The sequence below is a fragment of the Myotis daubentonii genome, chromosome 5, assembly GCF_963259705.1.
Source record: "Myotis daubentonii chromosome 5, mMyoDau2.1, whole genome shotgun sequence".
Classification (NCBI taxonomy): Eukaryota; Metazoa; Chordata; class Mammalia; order Chiroptera; family Vespertilionidae; genus Myotis; species Myotis daubentonii.
Genome location: NC_081844.1, coordinates 10861082 through 10882544, shown reverse-complemented (window position 1 = coordinate 10882544; position 21463 = coordinate 10861082). Strand labels below are relative to the sequence as shown.

At 44.0% G+C, this 21463-nt stretch overlaps 1 protein-coding gene across 2 annotated transcripts in view; it reads left to right on the top strand.

Moving 5' to 3' along the window:
• The first annotated feature begins 3812 nt into the window (after positions 1 to 3812).
• ZNF454 (zinc finger protein 454) overlaps positions 3813 to 21463 on the top strand; it is a 46951-nt gene continuing 29300 nt past the window's right edge. The window contains exons 1-4 of one of the 2 annotated variants that reach the window (XM_059695840.1): positions 3814 to 4256; positions 5059 to 5157; positions 6431 to 6557; positions 6940 to 7029. In XM_059695840.1, coding sequence (XP_059551823.1) covers positions 4194 to 4256; positions 5059 to 5157; positions 6431 to 6557; positions 6940 to 7029 — 379 coding nt within the window. In that variant the 5' untranslated portion in view covers positions 3814 to 4193. Of the gene's footprint in view, positions 4257 to 5058; positions 5158 to 6430; positions 6558 to 6939; positions 7030 to 21463 lie in introns of both variants that reach the window. The other variant, XM_059695841.1, reaches the window with a different exon arrangement.

Below are 21463 nucleotides of genomic sequence, written 5' to 3'. Positions count from 1 at the left end.
CCAAGGGCAGCCTGAGGTGCAGGCAAGCCTCGGATGGCGACTGCCCAGCCACCCAGGACTGGCCTGAGGCACAGGCAAGCCTTGGATGGTGGCTGCCCAGCCGCCCAGGGCCACCCGAGGCTCAGGTAACCAGGGCCAGCTGAGGCTTGTGCTGCTGGCAGTGGCAGCAGCAGAGGTGTGATGGGGGTGTCGCCTTCCCCTGATCTCCGGGTCACCTCCCACCCCTGAGGGCTCCTGGACTGTGAGAAGGAGCAGGCCAGGCTGAGGGACTCCCCCTCCAGTGCATGAGTTTTCATGCACTGGGCCTCTAGTAGTTAATATTTTCAAATGCTACAGAGGGTTAAAGTAAGATAAAAATATAAATATTGCCCTTAGTTTGGTTGATAATCTATGTAAATTTTAGTAGGTTAAAGAGTGAGTCAAAGGTTGAAAAGGACTTAGTAGCTTGACTAGAAAAGGAGTTTAGAAAGATAACTAGAGGGAGATTGGGGTTGAAAGAACCTCTATCAGAAGAGCTTTTGGCTACATCAATAGAAAGCCCAGTTAACAATGGCTTACGAGCAAGTAAGGATTTATTTTCTCATATAATAAATCTGGAGGTGGGTGGGATTGTTCAGAGAAAAAATAATTCAATGCCTTGAGTTTCATGGCTTTTCCATCATGGGCACATGGCTGCCACAGCTTCAGGTAAAATATCTGCATTCAATGCAAGAAGAAATGGAGTGTGTAGCACTAGCAACGTCATTACCTTTTATCAGAAAAGGTTTTCCCAGACATCCTTCAGCAGACTACTGCTTACATCTCCTTGAGCGCAGCTGTGTTACATGGAGACTAGTAGCAAAGGAGACTGAGAAAATAATCATTTGCTCTTGGAGCCTCTATAGTAGGTAGACAAAGAAAAGGTGGTTTGATAAAGGTGTTGACTTAGCCCACAATCTGCTGAAAATGTGTTTGCATGACTTAAGGTAGAAGAATTGAGCATGTTTATCTCCTAAAAGAGGTGTGGAGTCCAGCCGGTGTGGCTCAGTGGTTGAGCATCGACCTATGAACTAGAAGGTCAGGGTTTAATTCCCAATCATGGCACATGCCTGAGTTGCAGGCTCAATCCCCAGTAGGGGGTGTGCAGGAGGCAGCTGATCAATGATTCTCTGTCATCATTGATGTCTTTATCTTTCTCTTCCTCTCCCTTCTCTGAAATCAATTTCATATTTTTTTTATTGCTTAAAGTATTACAAAGGGTATTACATATGTGTCCTTTTTTTAATTTCATATTTTTAAAAATAATAAAAGAGGTGTGGAGACTGTAAAGGTGCATAAAGGAGGGGGTGTGCATCTCAAAGTGGGAAAATAAGATTTGGAGCACAGGTAAAGGATGCAGGAATCTTTTTCACTGGGAAGAAGGACACTTTCCACTGGAAGAGGTAATCAGTGATGGGTGCAGATGTTTGTGGGTGACAATGGAAGAGGTTCCCTGTGGATTCTCAGTGTTTGGACTTTGGGCAGTTTTAATTCATGGAGTTAGAACATCAAAGACAAAGGAGGAATGGAACACTAAACTGTATCTTCAGAAACAGATTTTAAATTTTTCTCCATTTCACCCAGTTTCCTCCTTTCCCTTCACCTATTTTTCTTATACCTCATTCCATCTCAAGAATACAAGTAGATGGGAGGAAAGGCAGTGAAGAAATGGGTAGAAAATAGAAGAAAGTGATTAAGACAGCAGCACATTAAAGGCTCAAAAGGAAGGCACAGGATAAGGGGAAGAAGAAGAATGAAGTTATTGAAGCCTAAGATGGATGCAGTAACTCAAAATCAATAAAATATTAACCCATGGATGGAGCACCAGGATACATGACCCAAATAAATGGAGGTTTCACTACTTTTTCAGGAGTTTTGGAAGTCTAAGACCCTGTATGTCAGTTCTCAGCCATCTTGGGCAACAAGTAATGAGGACTTTGTACCTTTCCTCTATCAACAGGTGCAGGACTCCTGGTTCCATGCATTAGACATGACACCTTGGGCAAGGCACTTAACCTTGGTGCCTCCCTTTTCTCATTTGTTAATAGTGCAAACCTCACAGCTTTACTAGTAGGTTGCATTAGGTAACTAACGTAAAGTGCTTGTAAAAATGTCCAGCGTGTAGTTAGTACCCAACAAATGTTATCACCCTCATGTACCTGAAAACAATATCCAAACTCCATAGCATGGCGTCCAGAAACCTTAATTATCTTAGAATGACTATGCTCTCAAAACATACCTTGTAAAAGGTTTATAAAACTGGGAGTCAGTTCCGCCTCAGCGGGCTGTAATAGCTTACTAACTGGTTTCCCTGTATTCCTTCTAGCCCCACCATAGCGTGTTCTCCACACAACTGACCAGTGATTCTGTCCAAGTATGCTCAGCCATGTCACTATTTTGCTCAAACACCTGTAATGGTTTCCCATCACAAACAGATTAAGTCCTGCAATGGTCTTCAAGGGTTCTAGTTACCCTTTGAACTCATCTCCCCCTCTCCCTTGTTCACCAGGCTCTCTCCAGTCATACTGGACTTGTAAGCCTCAAACTCACCAGATACTCTTCTGTGGACAGCATGCCAGTTCCCTCCGACATAGAAGGTTTCCCCCCAGAGAGTCACATGATTTCCTCCCCCACTGTATTCCAGTGTCTGCTCAATATTTTCTGAGAACTTCCTAAAACGCTACTTAAAATAATCCCGAACCTCTGTCACACTCTGAAATTTAACCCAGCTTTACTGTCATCAGTATCTGATATTTTGTTTATTGACTTCCTCCCCGAATAGAATTACAACTGAATAAGTGCAGGGTTTTCAGCCCCTAGAACAGCCGTGGGCAAACTACGGCCCGTTTGAAATGAATAAAACTAAAACTAAAACTAAAAAAAAAAAAAAAAAAAAGACCGTACCCTTTTATGTAATGATGTTTACTTTGAATTTATATTAGTTCACACAAACACTCCATCCATGCTTTTGTTCCGGCCCTCCGGTCCAGTTTAAGAACCCATTGTGGCCCTTGAGTCAAAAAGTTTGCCCACCCCTGGTCTAGAACAACGCCTCACACATAAGTGCTCCAAGTAGGTATCAATAGAAACCTTCAATAAAACCCCAAACAATGCTGTAGTGTCACATGAAAGTAACTGATACTGCTCCCTAAGAGGTAGCCAACGGGTTAGTTCCCTGACAAACCTCAGGTCACATACTTGAATTTTTCACCACCTACAAAATTGAAACCAACCCTCTCATCTTCCTGAAATTCCTGATAAATGGCCAAGAGCCAACTCTTCCACCTGCTCTATGCTTCCCAGGCACCATGCCCGCCGCCCCCGCCCAGGTCCCGAGCCTCCGCGGCCGCCTCCTCACTCATCTGCCTCCTTCCGCCCTCGTCCTCCTGCCTCCGCATCCCATTTCTCGCTTAACCACTCCAGGCCCGACAGCCGGCCACACTGTCAGTGTCGGTTGCGTCCCGGCCGCTGCACAGTCTCGGTCTTTGGTCTGGCGCGCGCCTTTCGGCTACTCCGTCCTCCGGGCCGCTCCTGAGCCGCACTCCTCAGCGGACCTGGCGCCGCTCCACCGGACTGACCTGCCTTATCCCCACTTCTCGCTGGTCTCTAGCTTGGGCGTGTTTCAAGGCAGAGACCGAGTCCCAATCTGATCAGAGCGGAATCAAAGCCGCAACTCCCAGTGAGCACGCCGGGAGTTATCTGCAAGCTGGACCGCGACGCCCCGCCGAAGCCTCTGGGAAATGTAGTTTCAGTGTAGAAAGCCTCGGGACCTGGCACAGGGGAGACGCGGAGCGGGCGGAGGGGAGGTAGGAAGTAGGGGGCTGTCTGCTTGGGAACGCAATATTTTCTTCCGCGCGCCGCGGTGGATTTGCCAGATGGGAAGTGGCCTGGGGAGCAGAACGGCTCAGCCTTCGAATTTGGGGAGATTCGTCCTTGCGGTTCCCAGGGCAATGCGCAAGCGCAGTTCAGACCCAGGCTGCAGACTCCAACTCTTTGTTCTGCGGCGAAGTGTCGATGGAGATCTCTCACTGCTGGCAGAGTCTCCTCGGCAACCCAGGGTAACCTGCCTCCTCGGGCGAGCTGGAGTGGCCGGGCGTGGTTGCGCCCGGGGAGAAGAACGGAGATGAAAGCCCAGTAGGTCTGGGTCATGCTCCGTTCTGGAGGACGCCGATGTGATGCCGCAAACTTCCCGGGATGTATGGCTAAGGTTTGATTCCAAAGAGAAAAGGGACGACCAGGTATGGGTTCTTGGATTTCGGGCTCGAATCTGCGAGTGCCCTCAGGAGGACGCGGGCAGGGCTTCTGGCGTGCATCTTAGAGCCGACCCCGGGAAGCCCGATTACGCCCAGCGGGGTAGATGGTGCTCCCGATGGGGTTGTGACACTCTATGTGGAGCCCTCCGAGACGGCAGCAGAGCAGAGGGCGAAGGGTTGTGTGAAGATTCCTAACCCTCTCCCACTTGCTGCCTCCCCCATTTTACCCAAATACCTGCTTATCTACCTTTCACGCCAGGTGACCCAAACTGGGCCCCGGAAGAGGACAGGCCTGAGGTCAGGGAAGTGCTTGGCTTGAGAGCCTCGACAATGAAGGGGGTGGGGGGGGGGGAGGAGATCTACCCTTCTTTGCTTCCTTTTGAAGGAGAAAGAAGTCGACTCTCCTGCACTTCCTCACTCCACTCCCAGAAGTAGGCAGCGTTCCAGCGAGGAAAGGCTTCTTTAGAGAGACCTCTCGGAGTGACTTAAGGGCAAAGGCCTGGGAGCGGGTAGAAAGCGTGAGCGCTGGGGCTGGAGAGTGCTTTCTGCAAAGAGAAGTCAATGCATTTATGATATGGAAGGGGGATGCTAGGGGAAATGTGTGTGCGGGGGTAGCAGAATGGTGAGTGATTCCTTTTACTGTGGGGACCAGCAGAAATGCCCTCAGGGAGGGAGAATTGGGAGCAAATAGGGACTAAGAATTGGAGGGCTCCCAGGATGTAAACGTTCACAGCCTCACCTGGACCGCTGTGTGCTTGCTTCTGATGCAATCCTCTCCTCATAACAGGTGTGCAGAAGTTTCTGCCTGAGGAGTCCTACTCTGCTTGCTCCTAAACAGCTCATTAGAGAAGAAATGTCTTTCAGGCACCTGCCAAACATGGTCCAGGTGAGTGGGGGTTGTTGTGGAGCACTCTTCCACACACTGAATTGCCTTAGATTTGAATATAGAGGTTTGGAGAGTGTGGGCATGTTTCTTTTCCCTGACCAGAGGTTTTTCTCCCAGTCCAGTCTCTATTCAGAGGACTGATGCAGTCACTACATTCTCCCTCCCCCACCATGTCAGGCTCATCCTAGTGGGTGTCATCCAAGCTAAAGGACTTGTTAAAGGTCACAAAAGTGACAACTGGAACTGGAATCCAGGTTGGTCCAAAATAGAAACCTGCACTCTTTCTACGAGCAAGTAAGATAAGGGATCTAAAGTGATAAAAGCAGTGCCTAAGGCAGGAGTTGAGAGGAGAGATGGGAACACTTTCTTGAGGAGGCGGGGGTGATCGGGTCGTCAGGGGAGGGCAGTTGGGGGCGATCGGGATGGCAGGGGAGCAGTTAGGCATAGATCAGGCTGGCAGGTGAGTGGTTAGGAGGTGATCAGGCTGGCAGGGGAGTGGTTAAGGGGTGATCAGGCAGGCAGGCAGAGTGGTTAAGGGCAATCAGGCTGGCAGGCAGGCGAGCGGTTGGGAGCCAGCAGTCCCAGATGGTGAGAGGGATGTCCGACTGCCGGGATCCCAGAAGGGTCCCAGATTGGAGAGCGTGCAGGCTGGGCTGAGGCCCCCCCCCCCCCCCCCGCCCCCCCCCTCGTGTACAAATTTCATCAGGCCTCTAGGATTGTGATAACTATGTATGGTGCCAGGTAAGTACTAAATTTACGGGGGAATCACTTCATAAGTTACATAAATATCTAATTATTATGTAATATTGTATGGCAACTATAATCATAAAAATTTTAAAAAAGATTATGCTTTCAATTTTAATAATTTACTAAAAGGCTTTGAGCAAAGCCAACCTCTAGAGAATACGGATATGGACTACACTATGAAGGAGATAGCATTCATTTGAGTGTATAAATTCCAATGAGTTTGGTAAAATTGTTCTAACTCCTTCACATTTAAGCCTGTCTAGGGTAGGAATCTGTGGTAGAAATCATTGAAAGGGATGAGCAGCTCCTAGTTTCTGAGTTGTCCTTTAGGACCCATCTGATGCACCACTTTTTCTGTGCAACTGGTCTCCATGGTGCCAGTGCACTGTGGTCCTTCTCTTCCATGACCATTTTCTCAAATTCATTGTTGGTGTTATGCAATTATCTTGTGTTTACACCCTGCCTTAATTGGTTTGCCATGTGAAGGGGTAGCTGCCAGTCAACAGGGATGGGCTTGCTGTTACAGGAATCAGTGACCTTCAAGGATGTGGCCGTGCTCTTCACCCAGGATGAGTGGGCACAGCTGAGTCCTCCTCAGAGGGCCTTGTACAGGGATGTGATGCTGGAGAACTACAGCCACCTGGTCTCACTGGGTAAGTGGGGAGCCTCTCAAGACTTACCTTAACACGTGGACATCTCTTGGGTTCTTAAACCGGTAGCAGAGAGCTGGCATGGGCTGATTAAAGATGTTATTTTTAAGTCTATGACATGCCTACCTTGGTGTTCCAGACACAGGACTCTTTTGGAGCATAGAGTGAGTGGGGGTTGAATCCTCCCTCCCTTTGGCAGAGAGAAGGGCATGGGCATGGGCAAAAAGACCTGAGCCATCTTTTTGTTCTCTGGGAACTCATCTCTATCTTGGACCTTCCCATCAATCGCCTTTTCCAGGAAGTTCTGAGGACCAGATCTCTTCCTTGCAATGATTTTTTCTATAGCATGAACAGATGTGGTCCATTTTTTCCCCCTTAAAAACAGGGCTCTTAGGACCCAAACCAGATCTGTTTGCCCAGCTTGGAAAAGGGGAAGAATGGACACCAGAAGACGCCTCCCAAGGCTTCTGTCTGGGTAAGACCCTGTGTGTGGGAGGCATGGAGAGAAACTCAGCAAATGCGACAGGCTTGTGGACCTAGAAATGAGCATCTTCTCCCTTTTGTTCACCTCAATACTTCATTGTCACCTTTGCCCCTGCATGCATATGTCACTCCTTTCTTTTGGCCATTTGTGCTTCCCTAAATCCTCCTCTCTGGGATTTTTCTTCTCTCCCTATCTGGTATAGATTAATCATCTCTGGTTTGGAAAACACCTCACATGTAATCTGGGCAGCTCCCCCACCAGGTTCCATCGTCCCATTCAACACTTGACTGTTCCTACTTCTCCAGTGAGGAGGAGCCACGCTGGGTCACACACAGTAGGGTGGCTTCTTCATAGTTATGGGCCAGTAACCATGCTCATCCTGAGGCTACTCTTCTAACTAAACATTGCACATTTCTTCAACTGCTTTCCTGTTTGTCCAGATACATGTACATGTATTCAGCCAGCATTCAGTTACTTTCCACCTTCTGCAGTAGCGCACTTATTAAATTACACTTTGCTGTATCACTCACATCCAGCATCCAAATGCGTGGCATCTGGGTGGGTGGCATAGACTTGTTGCTTAGGGATACAGAGAACATGATAGTTTAGTGGTTGTTACTTGTCTTGAGGAGCCCATTGGATCTGGTAGCTTAAGAGCAGGAACAGGGGTGCCTCTCCTACCCCTGAATGTGCTAAAGCAGTGGGACACCTTTGGAGCAGCAGTCGCCAACCAGTGGTCCATGGACTACTAGTGGTCTGTGAGGTCTGAAGGTTGGTGAATGCTGTTCTAGAGAGCTTATTGCCTTATCCAGTACTACATTACAACATTTCACTTTTACTATCACACTTGCAGGCTATAAAATACACATACACACACACACTAGTGGCCCGGTGCATGAAAATTCGTGTACTGGGGGGGTGTTCCCTCAGCCCACCCTGCCCCCTCTTACAGTCCGGGAGCCCTTTCCTCTTTTGGCCTGGGATCGGCCTGGGAGGCTGCGGGCGGGCCGCCCTGTCCTCCCTTGGCCTGCATTGGCAGCGAGGCTGTGGGCTGGCCGCCCTTTCCTCTCAGTGCCTGCAATGAGCCAGGGAGGCTGCGGGCGGCCCACCCTTTCCTCTCTGGGCCTGCGATTGGCCAAGGAAGCTGCGGGCAGGCTCGCCCTCTCCTCTCCCAGCCTGCGCTCGGCCGCAGCGGCTCAGGCTGGCCCCCATGTCCCTGTCCGTGTCTGCTTCGACCCCCCTATCTCTGTCTCCGCTCAGGGCCTCACCTGGGCACGCAACCTCCTCCTGTCTGGTTGTGACCCATTAGGGCGGGTGTCCCAGCCTAATTTGCATATTGCAAAGTTCAACTTCTGGTCATGGTGGATGACTGGTCACACAAAATGCAAAGGGCAGGCATTTTAGATGGAAAGGCCTCACCAAACACTCAACCAAAGGCTCATGGATGCCCAGAGGATAAAAACAGAACCACACCAGGGTATATCACTTGGAAACGTCAGAACACTGGTGTAAAGCAGGAACACACACAGACACACACACACACACACACACACACACACACACACACACACACATATATATATTTGAAAACCTTACTGATGTTTCACAGTAGTCCAGTGAAGTAGGCAGGAATTTATATCTTACGTTAAAAAACTATATACCTGTGATGTCTAGGACACAATCTGTTATGGAATTTAAATGTATGAACTCCAAAACAGTTATCAAAAACATTTTTTACCTCAATACCATTCTGAATTTGTATGTTTTATTACAAACAAACTAAGGCATCTTAATATTTCATTCTGTATTAAACAAGCAGTGTTATTACAGACAAGGGGGGGATTATACAAATTCATTCACTGTCCTTCCACTCCAGTATCATGAATGCATTCTTCCATTTACTCGTCACTAACACTAGCTCTTTATTGCACTGGTGTGCGGGGAACATGAACATGAAGAAGGACTTTGATGCCGATAAGGGACTCATAGCAGGGGTCCTCAAACTGCGGCCCGCGGGCCACATGCAAATACAAATGTTGTATTTGTTCCCGTTTTGTTTTTTTACTTCAAAATAAGATATGTGCAGTGTGCATAGGAATTTATTCATAGTTATTTTTTAAACTATAGTCCGGCCCTCCAACGGTCTGAGGGACAGTGAACTGACCCCCTGTTTAAAAAGTTTGAGGACCCCTGCTCTATAGTCAGGTGTGGGAATGACTTGAAAAACCTGGTGGTTGTGATTCATTTCTTCCCAGATGCCTTTCACAGCCCTCAGATCCAGCACTTCTTATTTGTGCATTGCCTGGACACCCTAAACTTTGAGCCTACTCATGTTTATGTTGTTCATTATATTCCACAAATGAGTGCGATCATGTGATATTTATCTTTCTCTGACTGGCTTATTTCGCTTAGCATGATGCTCTCCGGAACTTTCAGACTTTTAAAAAATTCTCCAAGTTCCATTCTTGAGAAATGGTATTTCATTGTGGTAATAAATTACATTTCCTTGTTTGTTGGTGAAGTTGAATATCTTTTTATATGTTGATTATTTGTTTCCTATAACTTACATATTTATGTTCTTTGCCCAATTTTCTATTATTTTTTCTTACTAATTTCTGGGAGTTTGTTTATATTCAGGAATCTAATACTTTATTAGTTAATATGTATTTCAGTCTATAACTTATCTTTTCTCTTTATTAACAGAAATTCTTAATTAATGAACTAGAATAGATCAGTCTTTATCTTTATGATCTATTTCTTTTTGTGTGTCCTGTTTAAATAATCCTTTCTGCACCCGGATCCATGAGGGAAGGATTTGGTCTTGTTTGATCTTGTGTTCCCAGGACACCAGGTCCCAGTATGTAGTTGTTGAGTGAAAGCATAAATTTCTAATATTTACTTTGTCTTTTTTCTGTATAAGTCTTATCTGAGGTTTGTTTTTACAGTAGACTTTTTAATGAATAAATGTTTGACTTAGCTAATCCTTTCCATTTTATATTGATCTAGTTCATTAATATTTGTTTTTTTAATTTAAATCTTTATTGTAGAAAGCATTACAGATGTCCCCTTCCTCCCCCTCCAATACCCCCTTCACTTGGTTCCAGCACCGCCCCAGGCCTTCACCACCCTATTGTCTGTGTCCATAGGTAATACATATATGCATATGAGATCTTTGGTTAATCTCTTCCTGCTCCTTCCAGCCACCTTTCCTCTGAGATTCATCAGTCTGTTCCATGTTTCTATGCCTCTGATTCTATTTTTTAGATCAGCCCTTCTCCAGTTGTCTGAATCTTGTCTCAAGACTTTCAGATTCATCAGACAATGTGACAGCTTCATTTTCCTGGAAAAGCCTTTTCTGGAACGTGTGACCTGCTGCATTCTAGAGTGGCTGGTGCCTAGCTCTTGTCTTCCTGTGCAGCCCCTCCTGGCTGCATGTCTCCTGCCATCTTCCTGCTTAGTTTGCTCCCTTCTTTGGTGGCATACATCTTTCAATAGCTTCCTAAGAAAGAGTTTATTTTTTTTATAGCCTATCATGTCTGTAAATGTCTATTTTCTGCCCTGACACTTTCTGGGTAGTTTGACTACATAGAATTCAGCACTGGAAATCTTTTCCTTCAGAATTTTGAAGACATTGCTCCATTGTTTCCGGATTACAGTCTGCTCTTGTGAAATACAAAATCATTCTAAATCTTCATCAGTTGTGACTTTTCTTCTTCTTCAAAGCCTTGCAGGAGTTCCTGCTTTACACCAGTGTTCTGACGTTTCCAAGTGATATACCCTGGTGTGGTTCTGTTCTTATCCTCTGGGCATCCATGAGCCTTTGGTTGAGTGTTTGGTGAGGCCTTTCCATCTAAAATGCCTGCCCTTTGCATTTTGTGTGACCAGTCATCCACCATGACCAGAAGTTGAACTTACTTACCCCTACTGGTTTTAACAGTACATTTTTAAAAATGCCTCTAAACATTCAATAAAATTTAAGTGAACTTTTTCGATATTATCTTATACCTTAATTCTTCCAGATTCATGTTGACAGTTTATACTTTTTAAAAAAAGAACAGCACATTTATATTTTAGCTGATGGGTTTTTCTGTAGTGTGTGTGTGTGTGTGTGTGTGTGTGTGTGTGTGTGTGTGTGTGTGTAATGGTATGGGTAAAGTCTCTATTCATTCTTTACCACTGTCAGATTTCTAGGTATTTGGTTAGAAATAGTTTGGCATTAGATTTGATGTTATTGGAGAACTTAGAATTCAAAGACAGTGCAAATATTTTTATTCTCAAAGGAATGTTTTAATTCACACTCTGTTGTTGGACACTATTCTTTTGTTGAGCTAATCCATTTTTATGGACTTTTATTAGCATTGTACCTAATATGCACTCAGAATTTATTGAATTGTTCTCAGTTTAAATCAATAAACAATATGTTACTGTCCCTTGAAAAAACAAAATGCCTACCTTTTGGTTCTTTAATTATAGTAGGAGACATTTTCTTCTATTATTGTTTTTTCTTATCTTCATGGAATGCCCAATACCTCCTGGACTGGTCTTCTAATTTTATTTTTATTAAAATTTTCATCTTTATGCTTTTTTGTTCTACTTTTTGACAGAATTTTTAATTTTATCCTCCAGTTCTTCTATTGAAGTTTTAAAAATATTTGTAATCAGCTTCATTAAAGTATAATACACATGCAATAAAATTAACCAGTTTAAAGTGTAGTATTTGATCAGACAATCATACAGTTGTGTAACCATCACAAATCAAAAAAAATAACATTCCAGTCACCCCTAAAAATTCCTTTACCTCTTTGCAGTTACTCTCCTGGCTGCCACTGATCTGTTTCCATGACAAATTTATGTTTCCAGGATCTCCTGCAAATCGAATTACATGGCATGTGCTCTTTTGCGTCTGACTTCTTTTACTTAATATAATATCTTTGAGACTTATCCTTACGGTTTTACATGTCATAGTCCAGGGGTGGGCAAACTTTTTGACTCGAGGGCCACAATGGGTTCTTAAACTGGACCAGAGGGCCGGAACAAAAGCATGGATGGAGTGTTTGTTTGAACTAATATAAATTCAAAGTAAACATCATTCATTACATAAAAGGGTACGGTCTTTTTCTTTTTTATTTCAATAGTTTTATTCATTTCAAACATTTTAACAAGAAGAATGTAAACACTAATTATTATAATTTGAAACTTCAAAAAATGGAGGAATCATAGCACAATAACATACCTTATATTGAAGATGGCAAAGCGATTTTGTAATAAAATCTTTAGTTCATCACATTTCTATACAATATTTTTGTTCAACCCACTGAATTAGGGTTCGTTCACACTAGCCGTGCTGCCGTTGCAGTGTGGTGCAGTACTGCAATGCAGCACAGCTAGGGTTAATGCAGGGTACACAGGTTTCCATCATGTTTGCGTTGATGCTAATGTGCAGTGGTGCATGTTAACACAAATGCCCTGTAGCATGCATTTTTACAACTGAAAGTCTTTGTTGTTTTTTTTTTTTTAAACTATTTTTTTTTTATTGCTTACAGTATCACAAAGGGTATTACATATGTGTCCCTTTTTTCCCCCCGCCCTTGACAATCCCCTGGCCTCCCCTACCCCCCAGTGTCTTATGTCCATTGGTTGTGCTTATATGCATGCATACAAGTCCTTTGGTGGACCTCCTACCCCCCTCCCTCCTGCCCCCCAACCCTCCCCGGCCTTCCCGCTGCAGTTTGACAATCTCTTTGAGGCTGCTCTGCCTCTGTATCTATTATTGTTCAAAAGTTTATAATGGTCTCTATTATCCATGAATGAGTGAGATCATGTGGTATTTTTCCTTCATTGACTGGCTTATTTCACTTAGCATAATGCTCTCCAGTTCCATCCATGCCGTTGCAAATGGTAAGAGTTCCTTCTTTTTTTACAGCAGCATAGTATTCCATCGTGTAGATGTACCACAGTTTTCTAATCCATTCATCTACTGATGGGCACTTAGGCTGTTTCCAGATCCTAGCTATGGTGAATTGTGCTGCTATGAACATATGGGTGCATATATCCTTTCTGATTGGTGTTTCTGGTTTCTTGGGATATATTCCTAGAAGTGGGATCATGGGGTCAAATGGGAGTTCCATTTTCAGTTTTTTGAGGAAACTCCATACTGTCTTCCATAGTGGCTGCACCAGTCTGCATTCCCACCAGTAGTGCACGAGTGTTCCTTTTTCTCCACATCCTCTCCAGCACTTGTCGTTTGTTGATTTGTTGATGATAGCCAGTCTGACAGGTGTGAGATGGTACCTCATTGTTGTTTTAATTTGCATCTCTCGGATGATTAGTGACTTTGAGCATGTTTTCATATGTCTCTTGGCTTTCTGAATGTCCTCTTTTGAAAGGTGTCTATTTAGATCCTTTGCCCATTTTTTGATTGGATTGTATGAGTTCCCTATAAATTTTGGAGATTAGGCCCTTATCAGATATGACATTGGCAAATATGTTTTCCCACACAGTGGGTTTTCTCGTTGTTTTGTTGATGGTTTCTTTTGCTGTGCAGAAGCTTTTTATTTTGATGTAGTCCCATTTGTTCATTTTCTCTTTAGTTTCAAGTGCCCTAGGAGCTGTATCAGTGAAGAAATTGCTTCGGCATATGTCTGAGATTTTGTGGCCTTTGGATTCTTCTAGAATTTTTATGGTTTCCTGTCGTACATTTAAGTCCTTTATCCATTTTGAGTTTATTTTTGTGTATGGTGTAAGTTGGTGGTCTAGTTTCATTTTCTTGCATATATCTGTCCAATTTTCCCAACACCATTTATTGAAGAGACTATCTTGGTTCCATTGTATGTTCTTGCCTCCTTTGTCAAATATTAATTGAGCATATTGGTTCGGGCCGATTTCTGGGCTCTCTATTCTATTCCATTGATCTATATGCCTGTTCTTGTGCCAGTACCAGGCAGTTTTGAGAACAGTGGCTTTGTAATACATCTTGATATCTGGTATTGAGATCCCACCTACTTTGTTCTTTCTCAGGATCGCTGCAGCTATTTGGAGTCTTTTTTTATTCCAGATGAATTTTTGGAGAGTTCGTTCTAGATCTGTGAAGTATGCCGTTGGTATTTTAATGGGAAGTGCGTTGAATTTATAGATTGCTTTGGGTAGTATGGACATTTTAATGATATTGATTCTACCAATCCATGAACACGGTATGTTCTTTCTTCTGTTTAGGTCTTCCTCTATCTCTTTTTTCAACGTCCTGTAGTTTTCTGAGTAGAGGTCTTTTACCTCTTTAGTTAAATTTATTCCTAGGTAGCTTAATTTTTTTGGTGCGAAGGTGAATGGGATTGTTTTTATAATCTCTCTTTCTGAAAGTTCACTATTGGTATATAGAAGTGCCTCAGATTTCTTGGGGTTAATTTTGTATCCTGCTACATTGCCAAATTCATGTATTAAGTCTAGTAGCTTTTGGATGGAGTCTCTAGGGTTTTGTATGTATAATATCATGTCGTCTGCAAATAAGGACAGTTTTACTTCCTCTTTTTCAATTTGGATGCTTTTTATTTCTTCTTCTTGCCTAATTGTGATGGCTAATATTGCCAGTACTATGTTGAACAGGAGTGGTGAGAGTGGGCATCCCTGTCTTGTTCCTGTTCTTAGGGGAAATGGTGTTAATTTTTGTCCATTGAGTATGATGTTGGCTGTGGGCCTGTCATATATGGCTTTTATTATGTTGAGGTATGATCCTTCTACTCCTGCCTTGCTGAGAGTTTTTATCAAAAATGGGTGTTGGGCCGAAACCGGTTTGGCTCAGTGGATAGAGCGTCGGCCTGCGGACTGAAAGGTCCCAGGTTCGATTCCGGTCAAGGGCATGTACCTGGGTTGTGGGCATATCCCCAGTAGGAGATGTGCAGGAGGCAGCTGACGGATGTTTCTCTCTCATCGATGTTTCTAACTCTCTATCTCTCTCCCTTCCTCTCTGTAAAAAATCAATAAAATATATTTAAAAAAAATGGGTGTTGGATTTTGTCAAATGCTTTTTCTGCAACAACTGATATGACCATGTGGTTTTTTTCTTTCAATTTGTTTATGTGATGTATCACGTTTATTGATTTGCGGATATTGTACCATCCTTGCATCCCTGGGATAAATCCAACTTGGTCATGGTGTATGATCTTTCTGATGTACTGCTGGATCCGATTTGCTAAGATTTTGTTGAGGATTTTGGCATCTATGTTCATGAGGGATATTGGCCTGTAATTCTCTTTCATTGTGTTGTCTTTACCTGGTTTTGGTATTAGGGTGATGCTGGCTTCATAGAATGAGCTTGGAAGTGTTCCTTCCTCTTGAATTTTTTGTAGTAGTCTGAGGACGATAGGTTTTAGTTCTTCCTTGAATGTTTGGTAAAACTCCCCTGTGAAGCCGTCTGGTCCTGGACTTTCGTTTGATGGAAGCTTTTTGATGACTGCTTCAATTTCTTCCATAGTTATTGGCCTATTGAGATTTTTAGATTCTTCCTGATTGAGTTTTGGAATGTTGTATTTTTCTAGGAATTTGTCCATTTCCTCCAGGTTGTCTAGTTTGTTGGAGTAGAGCTGTCCATAGTATTTTTTAACAATCATTTTCTTTTCTGTGGGGTCTGTTGTTATTTCGCCTCTATCGTTTCTTATTTTGTTTATTTGGGTCCTCTCTCTTTGCTTCTTGGTGAGTCTGGCTAGAGGTTTGTCAATTTTGTTTATCCTTTCAAAGAACCAGCTCTTGGTTTCATTGATTTTCTGTATTGTTTTTTTGGTCTCTATGTCATTTATTTCTGCTCTAATCTTTATTATCTCCTTCCTTCTGCTCACTCTGGGGTTTTCTTGTTGCTGTCTTTCTAATTCTTTGAGTTGTAGAGTTAGATGATATACTACCATTTTTTCTTGTTTTTTGAGATAGGCTTGTAGAGCTATAAACTTCCCTCTCAGGACTGCTTCCATTGTGTCCCATAGGTTTTGGATTGTTGTGTTTTCATTGTCATTAGTTTCCAGGATATTTTTGATTTCTTCTTGGATCTCATTGTTAACCCAATCAATATTTAATGACATGCTATTCACCTTCCAAGTGTTTGAGTATTTTGGGTTGTTTTTATTGTAGTTTATTTCTAATATTATGCCATCGTGGTCTGAGAAGATGCTTTTTATGATTTCAATCTTCTTGAATTTGGGGAGACTTTGCTTGTGACCCAATATGTGGTCTATTTTTGAATATGTCCCATGAGCATCAGAGTGGAATGTATATTCCGTGGCATTGGGGTGAAGTGTTCTGAACATGTCTATTAAGTCCATCTGATCTAGTGAGTCATTTAGGATTGCTGTTTCTTTGCTGATTGTTTGTCTAGAGGACTTATCCAGTGATGTCAGTGATGTATTAAAGTCCCCTATTATGATTGTATTGTTGTCGATCTCTCCTTTGATATCTTCCAGGAGTTTTTTTATGAATTTGGGTGCTCCTGCATTGGGTGCATATATGTTTACCAGAGTTATATCATCTTGTTGTATTGATCCCTTTAGTATTATGAAGTGGCCTTCCTTATCTCTTGTTATGGCCTTCACTTTGAGGTCTATTTTGTCTGATATAAGTATTGCTACCCCAGCTTTCTTTTCCTTTCCATTTGCCTGAAAGATATTTTTCCATCCCTTCACTTTCAGTCTGTGTGAGTCCCTTCTAATGAGGTGGGTCTCTTGTAGACAGCAGATGTATGGGTCATGTTTTTTTATCCATTCAGCCACTCGATGTCTTTTGGTTGGAGCATTTAGTCCGTTTACATTTAAAGTTATTATTGAAAGGTACTTGTTTGTAGCCATTTCTTTTTTTTGTGTGGCTTTTTTCTTTCTGAGCTTTTTATTTGTTATTTTTACACCAGTCCCTTTAGCATTTCTTGCATTGCTGGCTTGGTGGTGATAAACTCCGTTAGCCTTTTTTTGTCTGTGAAGCTTCTTATTTCCCCTTGCTGTATAGAGTATTCTTGGATTCAGTCCTTTGCTTTGCATCACTTTGTAAATTTCCGTCCATTCTTTTCTGGCCTGATGTGTTTCTGTTGAGAAATCATTTGATAATCTAATGGGAGATCCCTTGTATGTAACTTTCCATCTCTCTCTTGCAGCCTGTAAGATTCTCTCTTGGTCCTGAACATTTGCCATGGTAATTATGATGTGTCTTGGTGTGGGTCTTTTCGGGTTCATCTTGTTTGGGACTCTCTGGGCTTGTGTGACTTTTTTCTTCCCCACCTCAGGGAAGTTTTCTGATATTATTTCTTCGAGTAGGCTTTCTAATCCTTGTTCATCCTTCTGTTGTTCTGGCACCCCTATTATTCATATGTTGTTTCATTTCATGTTGTCCCAAAGCTCCCTTAGGCTCTCCTCCTGTCTTTTAATTTTTTTCTCCAATTGCAGTACAGTTTGGGTGTGTTTTGCTTCCTTGTCTTCTAATTCACTAATTCGGTCCTCCGCTTCTCCTAGTCTACTGTTGATACTTTCAATGGTGTTTTTTACTGCAGCTATATCACTCTTCATTTCTTCTTGGGTCTTACTTAAGTTGTTGATTTTTTCATCTGTTTCTTCTAGCTTCTTGCATATGTTATTGATTTTTTCCTCCGTCTGGTTTATGCACTCTAGGACCCTTATTCTGAATTCTTTTTCTGTCATGTTGCATGCCTCTGTATTACTTAGCTGCTTTTCTGGCGAGTCCTCTTTTTCTTTCCTTTGGTGGTTTCTTTGTCTACCCATGTTTGATCTCACTGATATATCTAGACGTTGAGTCGTTCAGTGGCTGCTCCCTGGGTGGCAGTGACTCCTTGGGCTGTGGTTACTCTTCGGGCAGTTGTGGTAGCAGCTGCTCCTCTGTTGGCAGCAGCTCTTCTGGTGGGTGCTGTTCACAGCTGTGGTGGCTCTTCTGGCTGGTGGGGGGAGGTTTCACGTACAGCTGCTGTTCCTCAGACAGAGGGTGTGGTGCTCAGGAGGCTGCTGTTGCTTGGATCTGCTGCGTTGATTTAAAGGCACAAAATACAACACAACAAGGCACCACGTACCAGGCACTAAACACAAATATATTCACAATATTAATAACCCCAAATAAAGGTGACCACCCGAATTAAGAGAATTAGGGGATAAGGAAGAAAAAGGAGAAAAAGATAAAAGAGAAAAAAGAAAAGAAAAGTAGGGACCAAAAAAAGGATTGCAAAAATGAAATTGGGAAAAAGGAGGGGGGAAAATAAAAGAGAGAATAGAGAGAATGAAATGGAAGATGGGAAGAGACTATTTATATGAGAAGAAAACTCCTATAGAACCGCCACTAATCCCAACAAATTCCAGCAACAGCTCCCTGGAGATGAATGCAAACTAGAAACAACCAATAATATCCAGAGAGCCAAGGGAAAACAGAAGCAGAAAAATAACCGGGGGGCGGGGGGGGCGTGAGGATGGGTGTAGGGAGGGGAAAAAGTAGCAGAAAAAAATAAAAATAAAAAGCAAAACAGCCTCACAACCAGTCCTAAAACACACACACACACACACACACACACACACACACACACACACACAAAACAAGCAAGAACAACAAAAAAACAATATACTCAACAATCAAGCAAACAGCAACAAAACAATAGAAAGATAAAAGAAGAAAAACAAAATTTGGATAGTGAAGAAAGATAAGGGGTATGTGTATAAAGATTTAGAGCAGTGGATTGGAAATAGGATAGATAAGTAGTTTGAAATTTTGACAGGAGGTAAACAGAAGGAATAGGGAGAATCTAAAGCAGGAATAGGGTAAGAGAAACAGGACAACAAAAGGGGAAAAGTGAGGGAGAGGGTTTTAGCATAGAGGTAAAATTGAGGTAGGGAAAATTGATGCTAAAGGAACGAAAATAGAATGGAGAACACTAATCCCAAAATAAAATAAAGAGAAAATAAAATGGCACTTTAAAAAAATGGTAAAATGGTAGCTGTAATAATACTGGTTAAAAATAAAAATGTAGTAATTTAAAGGGTAAAATCAGGTGATGGAAAAAGAAGAAAAAAAATGGTTTCTTAGTTAAAAGGTGAAAAAAGAAAAAAGAAAAAAGAAGAAAAAAAAATTGCAGTAGTGAAGGTCCTTCGGTTCTTCTACTCGTCAGTCTGGCTCGCCTTAGTCCTGTCAGGTATTCAGGAGAGTGTTGAATTTCCCTGCGATACACTGTTCCTCCGTGTTGTAAACTGTAGTCCTGATTTTAAAGCAGGCCGTATTTGTTTCCCAGACTGCCTTAATTTGTATTTAGCTAAGAGTCAGTTGGTGGCTCAGCCTCTGGGTGGCAGTGTTCTGGGGTTGGCCTCTGAGGCTATACGGCTTCTCTATCGCCGTATAAAACTGGTTTGGGGCAAGTCTTTGTTGTTTTATTAACAAGTCATTGTGATGTACAGAATGTGGGAACAGGAAAAAATTGTGTTTGAGTAGAGCTCTTAATCTTACCTCAGAAAGGCTCTGATACTGTGCTCTCCAGGGGCGTGTCTCCCTACATCACCACGATAACGTGTCTACACATTCCCAGGGTGATGTCGGGAGACGCGTCCGCGGGTATTACAAGGATCCTCTGGAAGATTGAGAGGTTGTTCCTTCTACTGAATGGGCGGATATAAATCCGCCCACTCAGAAGATGGAGCTGCGGCCGTGTTTCCCGATGTTGCCATGTTAACACTGCTGCTGGTGAAGGAGTGGAGGGGAGAGCAAGGGAACCCTCCGCTCTTTCAGCTCCGCCGGCCGGATAGAACAGCCGAATGGGCCGGATCTGGCCCGTGGGCCGTAGTTTGCCCACGGCTGTCATAGTCCCTTGCTTTGCTGAGTAGCATCCTGTGGTGTGTGGCTGGACAACTAATTTTTCTGTCGTCCATTCATTAACGAACATTTGGGTTGTTTTCAGTATTTGCCTAAAGTTTCTCTGAACATTCTGATACGAGTTTTTGGGTGGGCATATTTTTAGTTCCTATGCTTTTTCTTGCCATATGTTGTAATTGAGATAAATGTCTAGAAGTAGGGTTGCTGGGTTTTATACTAAATGTGTATGTAGCTTTATAATAAACTAGAGGCCCGGTGCACAAAAATTTGTGCACTAGGGGGAGGGGGAGGGGGGGGTCCCTCAGCCCGGCCTGTGCCCTCTCCCAGTCTGGGACCCCTCGGGAGATAACAACCTGCTGGCTTAGGCCTGCTCCAGGGTGGCAGAGGGCAGGCCCAATCCCTAGGTGCAGCCCCTGGTCGGGCTCAGAGCAGGGCGGATTGGGAGGTTGCGATGCCACCCTGTCACACTCAAGGCAGGATCGATGGGGAGGTTGCGGCACCACCCCCTGTCATGCACAGAACAGGGCCAATTAGGGGGTTGGGGCGCTGCCCCCTGTCACTCACAGAGCAGGGCCCATCAGGGGGGTTGGGGCTCCGTACCCTGTAACGCACAGAGCAGGGTCGATCAGGGGGTTGGGGAGCTCCCCCCTGTCATGCACAGAGTAGGGCCCATCAGGGGGTTGGGGTGCCTTCCCCTGTCATGAACAGAGCAGGACAGATAGGGAGGTTGTGGCCCCGCCCCCTGCCACACACAGAGCCGCAGAGCGATCAGAGGGTTTGGGCGCTGCCCCCTGTCACACTGATGCCAGTGCCGGGAGGCCTCGTGGCTCTGCTGATCCTGGTGCTGGGAGGCATATTACCCTTTTACTATATAGGATAGAGGCCTGGTGCATGGGTGGGGGCCAGCTGGTTTGCCCTGAAGGGTGTCCTGTATCAGGGTGGGGATCCCCACTGGGGTGCCTGGCCAGCCTGGATGAGGGGATGATGGCTGTTTGCAGCTGGTCACATACCCTTCAGGGTGGGGGACCCCACTGGGTTGCCTGGCCAGTCTGGGTGAGGGGCTGAGGGCTGTTTTCAGACTGGCGGGTGACTGAAGCTCCCAATCGCTCCTTTTTTCCTTTTTTTAAATTTTTATTCTGGGCCAGCTTTAGCTTTGAGGCTTGGCCCCAGCTCTTAGGCCTCTGCTGCTGAAAGCAGGTATCTTGTTTGTTTGGGTTCTATAATCGAAACACTGTTTCAACTCCAGCTCTGAGATCCCGGCTGACTGAAAGCAGGTTTCTGGGGTTTTGTTTAGCTTCTATATTTGTTACAATGTTTCAGACTGCAAGCTCAGAGGCCAGCAGCAGCAGGCGGGGAACGTTGGAGTCCTCCGTCACTGAAGCAAGCAAGCCTCATGTTCGCTTCAAGCTGCCTGGCTGCCGGCCGCCATCTTGGCTGGCAGTTAATTTGCATATTGCCCTGATTAGCCAATGGGAAGGGTAGCAGAGGTATGGCTAATTACCATGTTTCTCTTTTATTAGATAGGATTGTGGAACTGTTATCAAAGTGACAGGTCCATTTTGCATTCCCATAGCAATGTATGCAAGGTCCTGGAGTTTCT